General features: G+C 46.9%; 1 protein-coding gene across 1 annotated transcript in view; it reads left to right on the forward strand.

The window, feature by feature from the left end:
• KANK4 (KN motif and ankyrin repeat domains 4) overlaps positions 1–18447 on the forward strand; it is an 88675-nt gene extending 70228 nt beyond the window's left edge. Inside the window, exons 8-10 of the mRNA XM_003809158.8 lie at positions 1355–1497; positions 6899–7099; positions 16230–18447. Of these exons, the coding sequence (XP_003809206.4) occupies positions 1355–1497; positions 6899–7099; positions 16230–16334 (449 nt within the window). The 3' untranslated portion in view covers positions 16335–18447. The remainder of the gene's footprint in view (positions 1–1354; positions 1498–6898; positions 7100–16229) is intronic.
• The last annotated feature ends 882 nt before the right edge of the window (positions 18448–19329 follow it).

Genomic DNA, 19329 nt, shown 5'->3' on the forward strand with positions numbered 1-19329 from the left:
AAAAAAAATGCCAGGTTTTTGGCTGGGTACAGTGGCTCACACCTGTAATCCCAGCACTTTCGGAGGCCGAGGCAGGTGGATCATTTGAGATCAGGAGTTCGAGACCAGACTGGCCAATACAGTGAAACTCTGTCTCTACTAAAAATACAAAAATTAGCCAGGCATGGTGGCGGGCACCTACAGGCTACTCGAGAGGCTGAGGCAGGAGGATCACTTGAACCCGGGAGGCAGAAGTTGCAGTGAGCTGAGATTGCACCACTGCACCCCAGCCTAGGTGACAGAGTGAGACCTTGTCTCAAGAAAAATAAACAAATAAACAAATAATGCCAGGTTTCCATTGTATTGTGAAATGTAATTCTTAATTGTTTTAATATAAAAATTGTGGAGTTTTTTTTTTCCCTCCATTTTTCAAGTGAGATGGTTGTTCCTAGAAGATTTCCCACGTTTATCCCATGGTGTTGTTCACCCTCCTGGTACTTGGCACAGTAGACCCCTAGGCCCTTGGAAAGGACCTACAAACACAGCCACTAGTTTGTTACACACAAACGTGAGCTAGTGAGTGTGAAACCTAAAATGCACAGCCATAGGTGGCATTCCAGGCATATGGGCAGGTGAGGGATGAGCACCAGAGCCGGACAGACCTGAGTGTTCCTGACCCACTTCACCTTCACATGAGTGGACAATGTAACTTCTCTGGCCCTCAGTGTCCTCATCTGTAAAATGGGAATAACATCTTGTGCTCCAGTTTAGGAGATGAAGTCATGGCCACTGGCCCTTTGGCCATCTCTGGCTTTGTTGTGGGCCTCCCTTGCTGGGTATCCTCAGAAAACTTGTCAAGAAAAGTAACCAGCTGGCTGGGCGCAGTGGCTCATGCCTGTAATCTCAGCACTTTGCGAAGCCAAAGAGGGTGGCTCACGAAGTCAGGAGTTTGGGACCAGCCGGACCAACATGGTGAAACCCCGTCTCTACTAAAAATACAAAAAAAATTAGCCAGGTGTGGTGGCGCACGCCTGTAATCCCAGCTACTCAGGAGGCTGAGGCAGCAGAATTGCTTGAACCTGGGAGGTGGAGGTTGCAGTGAGACGAGATTGAGCCACTGCACTCCAGCCTGGGTGACAGAGCAAGACTCTGTCTCAAAAAAAAAAAAGAAGAAAGAAAGAAAGAAAAAAAAGAGAAGACAAGAAACCATCTTTAAAGGCTGCTACAAATGTAAACCGCTGGCTCCAGCTGTGGAAAGCATTGCTCTAGTCCATGGCTTTCTAACCAGCAAGCAGTGTCCCATTGAAACGGCTAAAGTGGAGTCTGGCTCCTGGCCCCTCAGGAGCCTTTCCAGCACCCATTGCTTCTCTTGCAGGCGTCTGCAATGTGGACCATCAGAACAAAGCTGGCTACACTGCCGTAATGATCACTCCCTTGGCTTCCGCAGAGACCAGTGAAGACATGGCTGTTGTCTGGAAGCTCTTAAGAGAAGGAAATGTGAACATTCAAGCTACTCAGGTGGGTGGAATGAACATGATCTCCTCTTCAGTAAATGCAGGGGCACCTCCCGCTTTATTCTGCTAGTGGGGTGAGAAATTCCATGCAGATCCATGTAGTTTTTAACCCAAGGAGGCTGGGACCTCCAAATGGCATCAGGCAAAGCCTGAATATTCAGTTTTCCTTATAGGCTCCCGAGACCCAGCCAGGCTTGCACAGAGGTCAGTGAGCTTCTAATATAAGTCCCAGTCTGAAACTGAGCAAATTCCATCTGGATGCAACCTCTAGAACCAACATTCCCAGTTGCCATCTTGAGAAGGCATTTGCTAGTTGGCTGCTCTAAGAAAGCCCTCACAGGTGACCCACCTTGATCTTGGCCCACAGGCACCTAACTAGGCTCTTTGGAGGTCCAGTCCTTTAAAGAACTTCTCACCTCTATCACCCCAAAGCCTTTTAACAAGGTCATGAGTCCTCAGACTGAAGGAAAGTGTGGATAGCCAGGGCAGACAGAAGCACTGGCTGATCATTCCTAGGGGTATAAGGATTCCCACTTTCCAGGCCTCAGCTTAGCTCAGAGGCTTATTATAGAGTTCTGCAGGTCATTATCAATCAACCTGGCATGCTGCCTCAGCCCTTGAAATAACCAGATCCCAAAACACTCCTATCTGCCTTACCTCTGCACCAACAATTGTGAGTGGTATTATTCCAGACACACAAATCATGCCCCAGTCCCCAGGAGCAGTGCTATGGGCCAGGCTGGGAGCAGCAGTTGCTGCGAAGACCCAGTGGGGCCCTACACAAATGTAATAGCCAGGGATTCAGGACACGTGGGCTCCACTAATTCACTGGATCACTTGTGCCTTAGGTCAGAAGAGCCCTTAAATGTCACCTAGGTCTACCCCTTATTATTTTGCAAAATCCTACCAGGTGGTCTCCTGCTTCTTTGCTTGGTCTCCAGCTCCAGGACCTCCAGTGTCAGGAAACTCATGCACTACCAAAGTAGCCCATTTGTTACTCTAGACACCTCTGATAACTTTTTAAACTGAGCCAAGACTGGGTACTCTGAATCTTTTTTTTTTTTTTTTGAAATGGAGTCTCACTCTGTCACCCAGACTGGAGTGCAATGGCTTGATCTCGGCTCACCGCAACCTCCACCTCCCGGGTTCAAGCGATTCTTCCGCCTCAGCCTCCCAAGTAGCTGGGACTACAGGCACCCGCCATCATGCCTAGCTAATTTTTGTATTTTTTAGAGATGGGGTTTCACTATGTTGGCCAGACTGGTGTTGAACTCCTGACCTCAGGTGATCCACCCGCCTCGGGCTTTCAAAGTGCTGGGATTACAGGCGTGAGCCACCGCGCCCGGCCTCTGAATCTTTCCTGGAGTGATTAAGTACAAGTTGATTGGGGTTCACTCCAAAAAGGATCTTAAGACAGCAAAGGCAGCACAGAGGGTTGGAATGTCTCTATTCATCTTCTGGGGCCCTCTGCTTGAGAACACAGGGTGGGGGTGTGGTCCTTACCCAGAAGGGCTTTGAGTTAGACAAGGCTCCACATGGAACAACGGGGACTCCTCAAAAGGTCATTTGCCCATTTTTTGAACCTACAGGAATGAATGGAGTATGTTTAACTCTCCTTTCCCCTGGAGTGATCATAGATGATAAGGTAACTGTTGAGAACTGTGAAGAGTCTGGGCTTTTACCCCACGTTAAAGCTAACAAGGTAGCCTGCTACAGTTTTGTGGATGCTGGCAGAAGACATGAGACTTCTGTGCCCGAGACAAAGGACTGTGTATTACCCACAGCCGAAGCAGTAGCCACAGCATCAGCATTGCCCAAATCCCAGCTCCCACAGGGCAGTGTGAGGAGGGCCACAAAGCTAAGCATGGAGTGGGCTGTGTTACAGGACAGGACACCTGAGTGTAGGGAACCTGAAGCTTTGATAATGGACAGTAAGCCTGCCTGCCCTTTTCTCCAAAGAAGACAATATCTCCAGCTTCCAAGGCTGTTCACTATATAAACAGCCTTAAAAAGATAGTCTAGAGCAAAAGGGCAGATTGTGGTGTGCTTTACTCACAAGATGTGCAAAAAAGCAAGAGACTTATGGAAAATGGACTCCTAACAATATATTAAGCACCACTGTCCTACACTCCCCCAGAGTGATTGCAGATAGTAACCTAACCCGATGGCAAAGTCACCGTTGCATACTTCATCTAATAGCAACCCTAGTGACGTCCAGAAGCCGATGTTTATAGATTACTTTCTGGTTTTCAAGGTATTCTAGTCACCTACAACTCCTGTCCCATAAGACTCAATACAGCTAATGTTTCATTTTAACTAATGTTTCCCATAAATACGTTAATTATTTTCTAAATTGTCCCTCTTGTAAGAGGGATTGCTTGCAAGAGGATCAAAATCAACCCCTTCTTTGTACAGAGAAGAAACTGATGCTGTAGGAGGGCAAGGGACTCATTCCAGGTCACCAAAGGAGGGGTGAGAATGCATAGCTGCAGCCATTCCCTTTAGCTCCCCCTGCGCCTTCACATGTGAAGAGAGGCAGAGGTACCAGGTTAAATGGGAATACACTGGGAGTGTATTCCTAGGAAAAAGCTGCTTCTCTCTGGATCTCCAGGGCAGTGCAGCAGCATATAGTAGCTCTCTATAAATGCTCATTGAATTAAATTATATTGAAAGGGACCGGGAGGACAATGAGGAAGGAAGGGGCCCTGCATCAGGCAGAGGGGCAGATGTGAGGACCATCTGCATATGTCATCTGGCTTTAATAACAGCTGGGGGCTGGGCACGGTGGCTCACGCCTATGATCCCAGCACTTTGGGAGGCCGAGGCGGGCTGATCACTTGAGGTCGGGAGTTTGAGGCCAGCCTGGCCAACATGGTGAAACCCTATCTCTACTAAAAATACAAAAAATAGCCGGGTGTGGTGATGCACGCCTGTATTCCCAGCTACTCAGGAGGCTGAGGGGCAGGAGAATCGCTTGAACCCAGGAGGCGGAGATTGCAGTGAGCCAAGATCACGCCACTGCACTCCAGCCTGGGTGACAGAGCGAGACTCCATCTCAAAAAAAAGAAAAGAAAAGAAATATACGCACAGTCAGGCACGGTGGCTGATGCCTGTAATCTCAGCACTTTGAGAGGCCAAGGTGGGTGGACTGCTCAGGATCAGCCTGGGCAACATCGCAAAACCCCATCACTACAAAAAATACAAAAATTGACCAGATGTGCTGGGTGCAGTGGCTCATGCCTGTAATCCCAGCACTTCAGGAGGCCGAGGTGGGCAGATCACCTGAGGTCAGGAGTTCAAGACCAGCCTGACCAACATGGTGAAACCCCGTCTCTACTAAAAATACAAAAATTAGCCTGGCGTAATGGTGGGCGCCTGTAATCCCAGCTACTCGGGAGGCTGAGGCAGGAGAATGGCTTGAACCCGGGAGGCAGAGGTTGCAGTGAGCCGAGATTGCACCATTGCACTCCAGCCTGGGCAACAGAGCAAGACTCCATCTCAAAAAAAAAAAAAAAATTGGCCAGATGTAGTGGCACATGCCTATGGTCACAGCTACTCAGGAGACTGAGGTAGGAGGATCACTTGAGCCCAGGAGGCAGAGGTTGCAGTGAGTCACGATCATGCCACTGCACTCCAGCCTGGGTAATAGAGCGAGATTCTGTCTCAAAAAAAAAAAAATACATATATATATATATATATACACACACACACACACGCACACACACAAACACGCACACATATAGTGTATATAACAAAATTAAGAAAATCTATGGGAAATGATGGTCAATTTGTAATCAGAAAAATTATTACTGTACATCATTATATTTACATCCTTTATCTCACTTGATTCCCACAAAAGCCCTGTGAGGTACACAGGACAAATCATTGTTATATTAATTTTTTTTTTTTGAGACAGATTTTGCTCTGTTGACCAGGCTGGAGTGCAGTAGTGCAATCTCAGCTCACTGCAACCTCTGCCTCCCGGGTTCAAGTGATTCTCCTGCCTCAGCCTCCCAAATAGCAGGCGCCCGCCACCATACCTAGCTAATTTTTGTGTGTTTTTTTTTTTTTTTTTTAGTAGAGACAGAGTTTCACCATGTTGGCCAGGCTGGTCTTGAACTCCTGACCTCAGGTGATCTGCCCGCCTTGGCCTCCCAAAGTGCAGGGATTACAGGCGTGAGCCACTGCACCCGGCCCCAATTGTTACATTAATTTTTAAGAGAAGGAAAACAAGCTGGGCACAGTGGCTCACACCTGTAATCCCAGCACATTGGGAGGCCAAGGCAGGCGGATCACCTGAGGTCAGGAGTTCAAGACCAGCCTGGTCAACATGGGGAAAGCCTGTCTCTAATAAAAACACAAAAATTATCTGGGCATGGTGGCAGCTGCCTGTAATCCCAGCTACTTGGGCGGCTGAGGCAGGAGAATGACTTGAACCTGGAGGCGGAGGTTGCAGTGAGCTGAGATCGTGCCATTGCACTCCAGCCTCGGCGACAAGAGTGAGACTTTGTCTCACAAAAAAAAAAACAAAAAAACTAACCAGGTATATTGAGTGGCACGTGCCACCCATGAGCTCAGCTACTTGGGAGGCTAAGGTGGGAGAATCACTTGATCCCAGAAGATTGATGCTGCAGTGAGCTGTGATTGTGCCACTGCACTCCAGCCTGGGTAACACAGCAAGACCCCATCTTCAAAAAAAAGAAAAGAAAAACCAAGAATCAAGGAAGACAGTGATGTGGCCTGAATCATGCATTAGGAAACAGTAGAACTAGAGCTTGCTTTCTGATTCCAGCTCATTGCTACGTCCACCTATGATTACAGAGATGCCCAAGATTACTGTCAATGTCTATAGAGTAGAAATGACCACAGGACATGCAACCAGAGATCGTGTTGAGAGAAGAGGGTTCTGGGTATCCTTAAACTGAAAATTTCAGAGGCATTGAGCAGAGAAGGCTTCCTGGGGAAAGTCAGGCTGGGGCAGGCAGTAAGAAGCCATGATGCTCAAGCATTAAACCTTCATCTGTTCCGTCATTCAACATTTATCAGCACATTCTTGGTGCTAGACACTGGGGAGACAGGGACAAAAACACTTAGTCCCTGCCGTCAACAATGTCACAATCCATGAGAAAGAGAAGTTGACAAGTTGCAATACTAAGTGGTGAGTGCTGTGTTAGGATTCCCGTGCCTGGGGAGTGAGAGAAGGCTTTAGAGAGGATGTAGCATTTGACTAGTCTTAAAAGAGTAGAATTTTGCCAAGCAGAGAAGGTTATGTCCCATATCGAGGGCAGGAGATTCAAATCAGTGGTTGTGTTATTGAGAAGTCTCTGATGAGCACACCCAGGCTGGAGAGGGGGTCCTTCCCCACTGGCAGCAACCTCACCACATCCCTGTGGCTCTGCATGCAGGGAGGCCAGACTGCGCTGATGCTGGGAGTCAGCCACGACAGGGAGGACATGGTTCAAGCGCTGCTTAGCTGCCAGGCAGATGTCAATCTGCAGGACCACGATGGATCCTCGGCCCTCATGCTGGCCTGTCACCATGGCAACGTGGACCTGGTGCGGCTGCTCCTGGCACACCCAGCCTGCGACAGCAGCCTGACTGACAAGGTGAGACTTACAGGCAATTAACAAGTAGCTGTTGCTGGGCAGGGTGGCTCATACCTGTAATCCCAGCAGTTTGGGAGGCTGAGGCGGGAGGATCACTTGAGCCCAGGAGTTCGAGACCAGCCTAGGCAACATAGGGAGACCCCATCTCTTAAAAAAAAAAAAAAAAGTAGCTGTTTAACTTCCCCTCCTCAGAGTGCCTTGCCAGCCAGCAGAATTCAAGGAATCCTATGGCAATGCAACAAAATCAGCTTCCTAAGGCTGTTGTGGGATTTAAATAAGAGGCTCAGCACAGTGGCTCACGTCTGTAATCCCAACACTTTCAGAGGCCAAGGCAGGAGGATTGCTTGAGGCCAAGAGTTCAAGACCAGCCTGGGCAACACAGTGAGACCCTGTCTCTTAAAAAAAAAAATAGCCTGGTGCAATGGCTCACACCTGTAATCCCAGCACTTTGGGAGGCTGAGGCAGGTCGATCACCTGAGGTCAGGAGTTTGAGACCGGCCTGGCCAACATGATGAAACCCCATCTCTACTAAAAATACAAAAATTAGCTGGACCTGGTGGTGGGAGCCTGTAATTCCAGCTACTCAGGAGGCTGAGGCAGGAGAACCGCTTGAACGTGGGAGGCAGAGGTTGCAGTGAGCTGAGATCGCACTATTGCACTCCAGCCTAGGCAACAACGTGAAACTCTGTCTCAAAAAAAAAAAAATTAACCAGGTATGGTGGTGCACGCCTGTAATCCCAGCTACTCAGCAGGCTGAGGCAGGAGGATTGCTTGAGCCCAGAAGGTTGAGGTTGCAGTGAGCCATGGTCAGGCCACTGCACTCCTGGTGCAGTGCCTGGGTGACAGAGTGAGACCCTGTCTCTAACAAATTTAAATAAATAAATAAATGAGATGATTCATGGTAAATGTTTGGAGTCTTAGAGCCGTGAAACCCACAACCCTGACCTTTCACAACACCATCCTGGGTGAATATTCCCAGGCCTGGCTTGGCCCTGAGTCTCATCTGGTCATGGCAATAACAGCATGTGGGCTTTGAGGCAGTAGCTTAGATGGGGAAGCTCTGCTGTCCAGCAGGGACTCAAAAGCCTTCAGAAGGAATCAACCTTACAGAGTCATCTCTGTAGTCATTTAACTGAAAGTGCCTCTCGGACACTGACCCACTTTCTGAAGCAGCCCATTCCATCAAGCCAGCCTACTTGAAGTTGCACTGTCAGTCACAGGCTTCTTAAATAAACTTCCTCGTAAGGTGATGGCAATGATGATGATGACAATAGTAACTAATCAGTAACAATAGTAACCAACACATATGGAGGGCTTACTCTGTGTCAGGTACTGTACTAAGCATTTGCCATGGACCATCTCATTTAAACCCCGCAACAATCTTGTGAGATTGACTGTCTTCCTGCTGCCCCACTTTGCTCAAGGAGACGGAGGAGGCATCAAATGGTTAGGTTACATACCCAAGATTACTCAGCTAGTGGAACCCGGCTCCATTAAACTCCTGGGCCCATACCCTTAACTGTTCCATCATCATCACTGTTGTCACATTGAAGCATCCATGTCTCTGGCTCCCTGCTGAATCCCCCACACCTGGTAGAGTGCCCGCCACATATCATTGAAACAATCAACAAATGAATGAGTGAACCCCTAAACTTTGGAGGTAAGTCAACAGTAAGTGACCTTGTTCCTGATAATTACAGTAGATATAATAATATTTCTAGAGTGCTCCTGGGAACTAAACCTTTCCCATGCATTACCTCTAATCCTCTCAGTAATCCAGTGAGATAGATATCGATCCCCACTTTTTACTTATGAGAAAACAGGCCTGGAGATGTTATGTAACTGTCCTAAGATTTTCAAGCTACTGATTTGCAGAGCAGAGATTCAAGCCCAGGTCTGACTTCTTAATATTGGCACTGTAATTTAATGATTTAAGCAGATGACTTTATGCTTTCTTAACAGCCACAATTCAAAGGGAACAAAAACCTGGAGAGGGGAAGAGAGTCCTCTCCCTACCCAGGGACAGCACCTCTTACTGGGCCACATTTAAACTACCCAAAGATTGACTCATCAGCAATTTAAGCTGCTGAGTCCCTCAGTCACACCCAGACAGCAGGCACCCATCCAGTGACTCTAGGTCCTGTGAAGCTTAGCTTCACCCCAAAGCCATTTCTAAGATCATTAGAGGGCACTGACCTTCTTGACATTCATATGGGAACAGGGGTGGGCTACTGGAAACCAGAGCCTCCTTTTCCAAACATTATGTGGTCAAAGGATCTGTGTTAATGAGCTCCCTGCTGGGTTGTCCTGGGGGAGAAGGAGGCAGCCCTTAATCTGGAACAGGTTTGTACATCAAAGGCCCCTCGCCCTCTAAGGAGTAGCCACTGCTGATGCCCGAAGAGGCCTGAGATGGGAGGCCTGTGGGACAAGCAGGCAGGCATGAGCTTTGGAAGTCCCTGCTTAGCTAGGATAATCAGGCAGTGGATCTGAGAGCTCTCCTGGGTATCTCTGGAGGTCTGTCACAGGTATGAGAGAGCTAAGTGGCTGCTTTCTGATGGTGGAAGAGTTGTGGGATCTGTTGCATTTCAGACAACTCAAGCATGATTGTTAGAAGCATGGACTTTAAACACTCATGAGGCCAGGTGCAGTGGCTTCTGCCTGTAATCCCAACACTTTGGGAGGCCAAGTCAGGAGGATTGCTTGAGCCCAGGAGTTTGAGACCAGTCTTGGCAACAAAGTGAGACCCCCTGTATTAGTCTGTTTTCACACTGCTGATAAAGACATACCCAAGACTGGGCAATTCACAAAAGAGGTTTAATTGGACTTACAGTTCCACATGGCTGGGAAAGTCTCAATCATGGCGGAAGGCAAGGAGGAGCAAATCACATCTTACATGGATAGCAGCAGGCAAAGAGAGAGCTTGTGCAGGAAAACTCCCCCTTATAATAACCATCAGATCTCATGAGACTTAGTCACTATCATGAGAATGGCACAGGAAAGACCTGCCCCCATGATTCAATTACTTCCCACAGGTCCCTCCCACAACACATGGGAATTCAAGACGAGATTTGGGTGGGGACACAGCCAAACCATATCACCCCCTCTCTACAGAAAATAGAAAAAGATTAGCTGACTGTGGTGGCTTGCACCTGTAGTCCCAGCTACTTGGGAGGCTGAGGCAGGAAGGTTGCCTGAGCCTGGGAAGATGAAGCTACAGTGAGCCATGATCATACCAGGAAACACCTGTCTGGGTGACAGAGTGAGACCCTGTCTCAAAAAAAAAAAAAAAAAAAAAAAAAAAAAATTAAACACTCATAAGTTTGAATCTAGGTTCAGTGACTTTGGGTAGGTGCCTTTGGGTAGGTGACCTAAGTATTCTGGGCCTCTAGATGCTCATCTGTAAAATGGGGACAGCAGTAGACTCTATCTAAATACTGTAATGTTTATAAAGGCTGAATCTGACATCTAGGAGCACACAGGGGATGGTAACTATTTTAATTATGAATAGATGAACAGTGATAGCTAAAAAAAAAAAAAAAAACAAAAAAACACCACATCAACCAGCAGGGAACATGGCATTTACAGACAGTGTCTGGAGGGAGCAGGGAGAACAAAGGTCTTGAATTAGGGGAACCAATCAGAGTAGGGCGACTGACCCCCGAAGGGAGAAGCCACTGACAGACTTGGTTCAGTCTAGTGGTTCTCAGCTAGGGGTGATTTTACTCTCTGGGGGAGATTTGGCAATGTCTGGGGACAATTTTAGTCACAAGTGGGTGAGCAAATGCTCCTGACATCTAGTGGGTAGAGGCCAGGGATGCAGCTAAACATCCTACAACGCACAGGAACAGCAAAGAATTAACAATTATCCATCCAGGTCCAGTGGCTCACACCTGTAATCCCAGCACTTTGGGAGGCCGAGGCGGGCGGATCACTTGAGGCCAGGAGTTCAAGACCAGCCTGGCCAACATTTTGAAACCCTGTCTCTACTAAAAACACAAAAATTAGCCACGCATGGTGGCACGCGTCTGCAATCCCAGCTACTCAGGAGGCTGAGACAGGAGAATTGCTTGAACCTGGGAGGTGGAGGTTGCAGTGAGCTGAGATTGCGCCATTGCACTCCAACCTGGGTGAAAGAACAAAACTCTGTCTCAAAAAAAAAAAAAATTATCTGGTCCAAAATATCAATAGTGCTGCAATTGAGAATGCCTGGTTTAGGCAAACACTGAAATCCAGGTGGGTTTAGGTAACTAATCCTGGGGAAGTGCTGGATCAGGGAGAGCCAGGCCAGGCTGAGGACCGGGCAGGCTGGAGTTCGGGTAGGCCATAAGCCTGGAAGGGAGGGACTGGAGTGCCAATCAGGAAATGGAGGAGGAAATCTATCATGGCAGAAACTGGAGTAAGTTAGGGAAAGCCCAGCCGGCACAGTGGTGCCCAGGTAGTGCAGGTAATGGGCCCACAGGTAAGGTGGGTTCCAGACCCCACTCATGGATGGGTCACATGCTGCCCACCTGGGTCAGGGTTGATTCACATGCAGATTCCCAAGGGTGACTTTGGGGAGCACAGTGTCTCCATCCACAGGGTGAGACATTTCAGTGGGAAAAGAGAGCTTTTGACAAGGCTCTACCAAGCACCAAGGCTTGTACCTGGTGCTTCACATTTAGAGGGAAAGTCTGGCCCTTATCATACCCACCATATCATTTCCGTATTCATCTTTCCTATGGAGGCTTAGATGTTAGCAGCAGAGCTCATTTGGGAATGTCTTTGGAAAACTGGGAGAGAATTCATGTCCTGAAATTGGTTTATTTCATCAACATTTAAAGTTCGGTATAAATGCAGAACTCCCAGAACAGCTGGCCAGGCCCTTTCCCTAGATTTAAAGACAATTTGAGGAAATCTGCCACCCAGCCTCTTCTGGGTCCCAGAGCCCACCCTTCATTTTGGCAGCTTCTTTAAAGCACCCATCAGATTGAAAACTTCTTGAAGGCAGAGGTTATGCCTTGCTCATCTTTGGGTGATGCATAGTGGACTAGTGATGAATTCAAAGACAGCCCTCTCCAACACATGGATACACACACAGTTGTGCCAGCTGCCTGCACCCTTCTCTTTTTCTTTCCTTTTTTTTTTTTTTTTTTTTTTTGAGGTATGGTCTCACCCTGTTGCCCAGGCTGGAGTGCAGTGGCACGATCATGGCTTATTGCAACCTTGACCTCCTGGGCTCAAGTGATCCTCCCGCCTCAGCCTCCCAAAGTGTTGGGATTACAAGCATGAGCCAGTGCGCCTGGCCAAGTGCAGATTCTTGAATCCCTGAAGTTACACGCAAATTTTGCACCATACCTGGCTAGTTCCCCATCTCTTCAGTCGGGGTCTCCTAGAGCAGCTCTGGAGTGTTGTCGAGCAGAGGCTCACCATACCTGGCTCCCATGGGAGCTGCATGGCATGGGCTTGTTCCCAGAGTTCTGGCAGAGGCATCTGAGGAACACTAACCCTCGCCAAGTGGTCTCTCTGGCCACACCTCCTGAGCTGAATGGGGTCCTCTGCTCTCCATGTCTGCAGTCGAGGAGTCCACAGCTGCAGGCTCTCCTCCAGATGGACCCTGTTAAAAGGTGCACCTCCCCTGGGACTGGCCCTGTGGCTCTTCTCCGTAAACACTGTCAGTACATACTCTGTGTTTACATAGAGGCTTAGGATTGACAAGGCACAGCAGATGAAGTTCAGGAGCAGGAACTCGGGCCTACATAAACCCAGGCTCCTCCTTTAGGAGGCTTTTACAGGACTCCCTGCTTAAAATCTTTGTTTTGTTCCAGTACTTTCCAATGTAAGAACCCATTCACTAGGATTTAGATTCCATCAGCTTGAATGAATACCGTTAGGTTCTTGTGCAGCATTCTCTCTTTCAACATTGTTTGTTGAGGGCCGACCAAATGCCAGGCCCTGGGCCAGGTGCCAACATGTAGCAGTGAACAGGCCAGATCAAGTTCTTGACCTCATGGAGACCGAAATTTATCACATAACCTCACAAATACGAGCATACAACGAGTGGTAAAAGAAAAGTCCAGGGAGTCATGAGGGCTTTTCGGGGAAAGAGTTTGTATGTTTTGAGAAGCCCATGTGCCATCTTCGGGGGTCCCACTGAAATGCCACTTCCTTCCTCTGCCTCCCCCCGAGCCATCTTCTACCCCGCCCTGGCACACAGTGCCCGTCCTCTCCCCTGAGCTCACTCTGTTCCTGTCTTCTGACTTGTTTAGTGCTTTGCCGTGCTTTATAGTTATTTGCATGCGTGGGAGCCCTGATGGCCACTGGATTCTATCCCCGTGCATGGGAAAAAGCCTGAAGAGTGTTCAGCTGGGTGTTACACTTCCTACACTTCCTGCCTGCTTCTGTGAAAGAATTGTCCATATTTTAGGAAGTAAATCTGTGCATATGCAATAAAGAACAATCTAGTGGGGTCTTGGGTGTCCTCTACCCATCAAACCCTTTACAGCAGCAAAATGTCAAAATATTCACAGTAGGCCAACAGCCTCAGGTCAGGTTTCAGCTCCCAAGAAGTTATCTAAAGAGTGTGGTTTTTGGAGCTGTTTAGAGTTCAGAATTCTGTACATGGGATTGAGCTCATTCATAAGAGACTGCAGCTGCTCAGTCAGGCCGGTGGTGCCTGATGAGAGCCCTCTGGGTGCAGCTTCTTTAGACAGTGGGACTGCCAGCTTCCTGCATCACCGTGTCAATGTAAAGAGTGCTGTGACATCACAGATCAGGAGGTGAAAATGTGCATGTCCTTTAATGCTGTGAGCCCACTTCTTTTTATTTAATTTAATTAATTAATTTATTTATTTTTTGAGATGGAGTTTCACTCCTGTTGCCCAGGCTGGAGTGCAATGGCGCAATCTCATCTCACTGCAACCTCTGCCTCCCAGTTTCAAGGGATTCCCATGCCTCAGCCTCCCGAGTAGCTGGGGTTACAGACATGTGCCACCACACCAGGCTAATTTTGTATTTTTAGTAGAGATGGGGTTTCTCCATGTTGGGCAGGCTGGTGTTGAACTCCCGACCTCAGGTGATCCACCGGCCTTGGCCTCCCAAAGTGCTGGGATTACAGGCATGAGCCACTGCACCCAGCCTCTGAGCCCACTTCTAAGAGTCAGTCCTTTTTCTTGTAAAGTGGGCAAAGGATATGAACAGACACTTCTCAAAAGAAGACATTTATGCAGCCAAAAGACACATGAAAAAATGCTCATCATCACTGGCCATCAGAGAAATGCAAATCAAAACCACAATGAGATACCATCTCACACCAGTTAGAATGGAGATCATTAAAAAGTCAGGAAACAACAGGTGCTGGAAAGGATGTGGAGAAATAGGAACACTTTTACACTGTTGGTGGGACTGTAAGCTAGTTCAACCATTGTGGAAGACAGTGCGGTGATTCCTCAAGGATCTAGAACTAGAAATACCATTTGACCCAGCCATCCCATTACTGGGTGTATACCCAAAGGACTATAAATCATGCTGCTATAAAGACACATGCACATGTATGTTTATTGAGGCACTATTCACAATAGCAAAGACTTGGAACCAACCCAAATGTCCAACAATGATAGACTGGATTAAGAAAATGTGGCACATATACACCATGGAATACTATGCAGCCATGAAAAAGGATGAGTTCATGTCCTTTGTAGGGACATGGATGAAGCTGGAAACCATCATTCTGAGCAAATCATCGCAAGGACAGAAAACCAAACACCACATGTTCTCACTCATAGGTGGAAATTGAACAATGAGAACACTTGGACACAGGGCAGGGAACATCACACACCAGGGCCTGTCGTGGGGTGGGGGGAGTGAGGAGGGATAGCATTAGGGGATATACCTACTGTAAATGACGAGTTAATGGGTGCAGCACACCAACATGGCGCATATATACATATGTAACAAACAAACCTGCATGTTGTGCACAGGTACCCTAGAACTTAAAGTATAATAATAATAATAAAAAAAGAACCAGTCCTTAGGAAATAATTAAAAATGGGAAAATGCTTTTTGCACTAAGATTATGATGGCAGAGACTTAGAAACAACATACATTTCCACTGAAAGGAAGTTATGGAATATTTCCATAATTAGCAAAAATTAGTAAATTATGGAATATTACACGGCCAAAAAGAAAAATCATGCATTATAATGGCTATGTAAGAATGGATAAAAATCTTATAGCATATCATGGTAAATTAAGAATAAAAGCAAATTCAAAGTTGGTATACAATATAATTCCTTTATTTAAAAACCAACAACAGGACAGGTGCAGGACAGGACAGGATTACAAATTCATGTCTGTAATCCCAAAACTTTGGAAAGCCAATATGGGTGGGCCACTTGAGCCCAGGAGTTCAAGACCAGCCTGGGCAACATAGTGAGACAGGTTTAAAAAAAAAAAAAAAAAAAAAAGAACCAACAACAAATTTGCACAGGAGAAAAGATTGGAGGAAAACACACCAAAATGCGAACTTTCACTTAGATACATGTAATGGAACAGCAAGAGTTATTTTATTTCCTGTTTTCCAATTTAAAGTAGAAAAAAGTGGGGCTGGGCTCAGTAGCTCACACCTATAATCCCAGCAGTTTGGGAGGCCAAGGTGGGCAGACCACTTCAGCCCAGGAGTTTGAGACCAGCCTGGGCAACATGGTGACACCCCGTCTCTACAAAAAATACAAAAATTTTTCAGGCATGATGGTGTGTACCTGTAATCCCAGCTACTTGGGAGGCTGAAGGTGGAGGATCACCTGAGCCCAGGAGACGGAGGTTGCAGTGAGCTCCGATTGCGCCACTGCACTCCACCCTGGGCGATAGAGTGAGACTCCATCTCAAAAAAAAAAAAAAAAAAAGAGCATTAAAAACTAGATGGCCCTTCTTTATTTCTGTTGTCACAGATTTCCCAGGAGTCACTATTGTTTCTGTGGAAGGGACCGTATTTCTGGTGATCCTCATGCCATTTGAATCTTCTCTACCGAGGTCTCTGGAAGCCTTAATAGACACCTGTGTCCCAGGCATACCCCCTACTCCCAACTTGCCCTTCTCCCCTGGGCAGGAGGCAGATTGGATGATATTTATTTCTCCTTTCCTTTTTCTCCCGTAGGCTGGCCGCACAGCTTTGTCCATCGCTCTGAAGTCACCCACCCATATGGAAATTGCTGGGCTTCTGAGAGCCCACGCGGAGCAGGGCAGGTCCCTGGGGCTGTAGGGGCTGCAGAAGAACTGGCCGTGGGGAACAAAAGCCTTCTTCTCTGGACTCCTCCCTTGCCCTTGAAGAGGGCAGAGGTCACAGGCCAGAGAGCCACCCCTCTAGAGAAGAAACTATGTCAAATATGCACATACATTCCTGTTGTATAATTCTGCTCATTAGGATGCTTTGTAGTTTTTGCCTTAGGCCAAGCCCCAAAACTACACGGGCTTCAGAGCAGGGTTCAAGGTGCAAAGTGAGGGGTACATCGGTGTCATCCAAACATCCAAAACATCTTCAGCCTTGAATTCCTCATGACTCTACCCTCTGTAACATTGTGTAGCAAGCAGGCAGGCAGAAGCACATTAGCACATTAGAAAAGCAATACTTTTTACATGGAATTTTAAAGTACACTATCTTTTTGTTTTTTAAGCAAGTGTATACAAATATGTCCCATTGATATGCATGTCTATAGATGGGAGGGGATTTAAGCCAACCCCCTGGCAAGCATTCTGTAGGGGACCCTAGAAGAATCACCATGCAGACTGGTGAAACTGAACAAGCACCATTTGGGAGCTTTGTTTCGATGGGGTTGACGGAGAAATCTTAAAATCTGACAGGGTAGAAGAAGCACTTTGGCATCAATGCCATATGTACAGTCTTGACTATTTCTGAGTCATCTAGTGGCTCCAATTTGCTCCAGGGAAATTGGAATTAATTAAGAAATTTATTATCTAGTAAGTTGCTATGTAATAAAGAAAACAAAGAAATTCAATCCAATGACACACACCACATGTATTTGGGCAGAGTCAGATTCTCTCAGCTATTTTGAGTCTGTGGAAGAAACAAAAAAAAGCTTCCTCCTGAGGATGGGTTATTGTCATCAAGAAGCCACCTGCATAGCCGTATCCATTACCTCATGGTAATTCCCGGTGCTTTCCCCTCATATCCCCTAGAAGCAAATATCTGTTCTGAGGTTTTTTGGGACTTCTGGCTGCAATAGGAGCAAGGGACCCAGGCAGGGCAGAGCAATACCTTCCGAAGCTTCCATATTCCCTGGGGCCAGCACATGCAAGGTTTATATGGTCAGTAGCTCACGTGAAGTCATCCGAATCTTTCTTAAATCTGCTCTTTCTTAAAATCTCTTATGCAAAAAAAAAAAAAAAGCCCCTTATATAAAAAGAAGTAATGTCAAAGTTTGATGAGCTTTACCTTGGAAACCCAAAAGCTTGCATTCTCATTTTGGCTCGGATGCCAATTTGCTGGGTGCCCCTTTGGTGAGTCGTGAAACCTCCTTGGGCCGCAATTTCATCATCTCTAAAAACAGAAATTATCATACAACCTACCTCCTGGGAGGTGCTGCACAAGAAGCAGCTGATGGAAGTTTCAAAATCCAATTTGTGGCCGGGCGCGGTGGTTCACACCTGTAATCCCAGCACTTTGGGAGGCCGAGGCAGGTGGATCACCTGAGGTCGGGAGTTTGAGACCAGCCTGACATACATGGAGAAACCCCATCTCTACTAAAAATACAAAAATTAGCTGGGGAGTGGTGGCAGGCGCCTGTAATTCCAGCTACTTGGGAGGCTGAGGCAGGAGAATCACTTGAACCCAGGAGGCGGAGGTTGCAGTGAGCCGAGATCATGCCATTGCACTCCAGCCTGGGTAACGAGCGAAACTCTGTCTCAAAAAAAAAAAAAAAAAAAAAAATCCAATTTGTAACCCATTAAGGCCATCTACAGCAATGGTACAGCAAACTTCTTTTGCCATTGTGATTCATAAGAGAGGCTCAGAGTCCCAGAACACAATGACGTGTTGATGCAACTCAGAGGTGGAGAGAATGGAGCAAATAATGAGAAAAAAAATGCTTTAAATGAGTTTATTTTGACCTCAAAATACATTGTAAGAGCAACATCCTACGTTAATAAATGTTCTAGCCCGGTGCTTCACGAACATTTATGTGCATACAAATCACCTGGGATCTTGTTAGAAGGCAGTAGGTCTGGGGTGGGGCCTGAGATTCTGCATTTCTAACCAGGTCCTGGGAGATGCTGATGCTATCGAGCCACAATCACACTTTGAGTAGCAAGCCTCTGGCCTATCCTTATTGTTTGTTATATTAAAATGCTGCCTCTCAGTCTTCTGTCTCAAAATTTCTTTGCATATCTTTGCTCTTGGTTCTTGGGAATTTGCAGTGCGGGTCTTATTTCCTATTGTCTCTGCAGACAGCAGTATGGGGTCTGTGTCGTGTGTTGCCTGTTTAGGATTTATTTCTGCATCTCATATTAGGTGGCAATTTTCATTGGGTCACTTTAAAAAAATGAAATCATATTAAAAACAACTTATTTACCAGGAAAAGCAAACTGGGTTTTCTAGAGCTTGAAGATTACTTATTCATCACTATCAAAAGACTGTCCATCCTTTCTGAGATTTTTAATAATTTTATTTTAATCTTGAGTTTTGGACATGAGCGTATGATCTCATCCTTTATAACCATTTCTTTCCTTTGGAATGTCTGAGCTCAGAGTGTGGTGAGATGAACAAGCACAGCCTGCCTTCCTGTCACTGTCCCTCAGCTCTAAAATTCATTTAAAAATATCTATTGATTGGGGTGCTGAGGCGGGCAGATCACTTGAGGTCAGGAGTTAGAGACCAGCCTGGACAACATGATGAAACCCTGTCTTTACCAAAAATATTTTTAAAAACTAGCGAGGTGTGGTGGTGTGCGCCTGCAATCCCAGCTACTCAGGAGGCTGAGGCTGGAGAATTGCTTGAACCCGGGAGGCAGAGGTTGCGGTGAGCCAAGATCGTGCCACTGCACTCCAGCCTAGGCAACAGAGCGAGACTCTGTCTCAAATATATATGTATATATTTATAAACCGGCCAGGTGCCTGACACTGTTCCCAGCACTAGAGACATCACAGTGAGTCCAGTTCAGTCTCTTGCCTCATCATCCACTAGGGAAAACACATAGAAGGTCAGAAGGAAGCCCAGAGAGGTACCACTAAAGGGCAACAGA

The sequence above is a fragment of the Pan paniscus genome, chromosome 1, assembly GCF_029289425.2.
Source record: "Pan paniscus chromosome 1, NHGRI_mPanPan1-v2.0_pri, whole genome shotgun sequence".
NCBI lineage: Eukaryota > Metazoa > Chordata > Mammalia > Primates > Hominidae > Pan > Pan paniscus.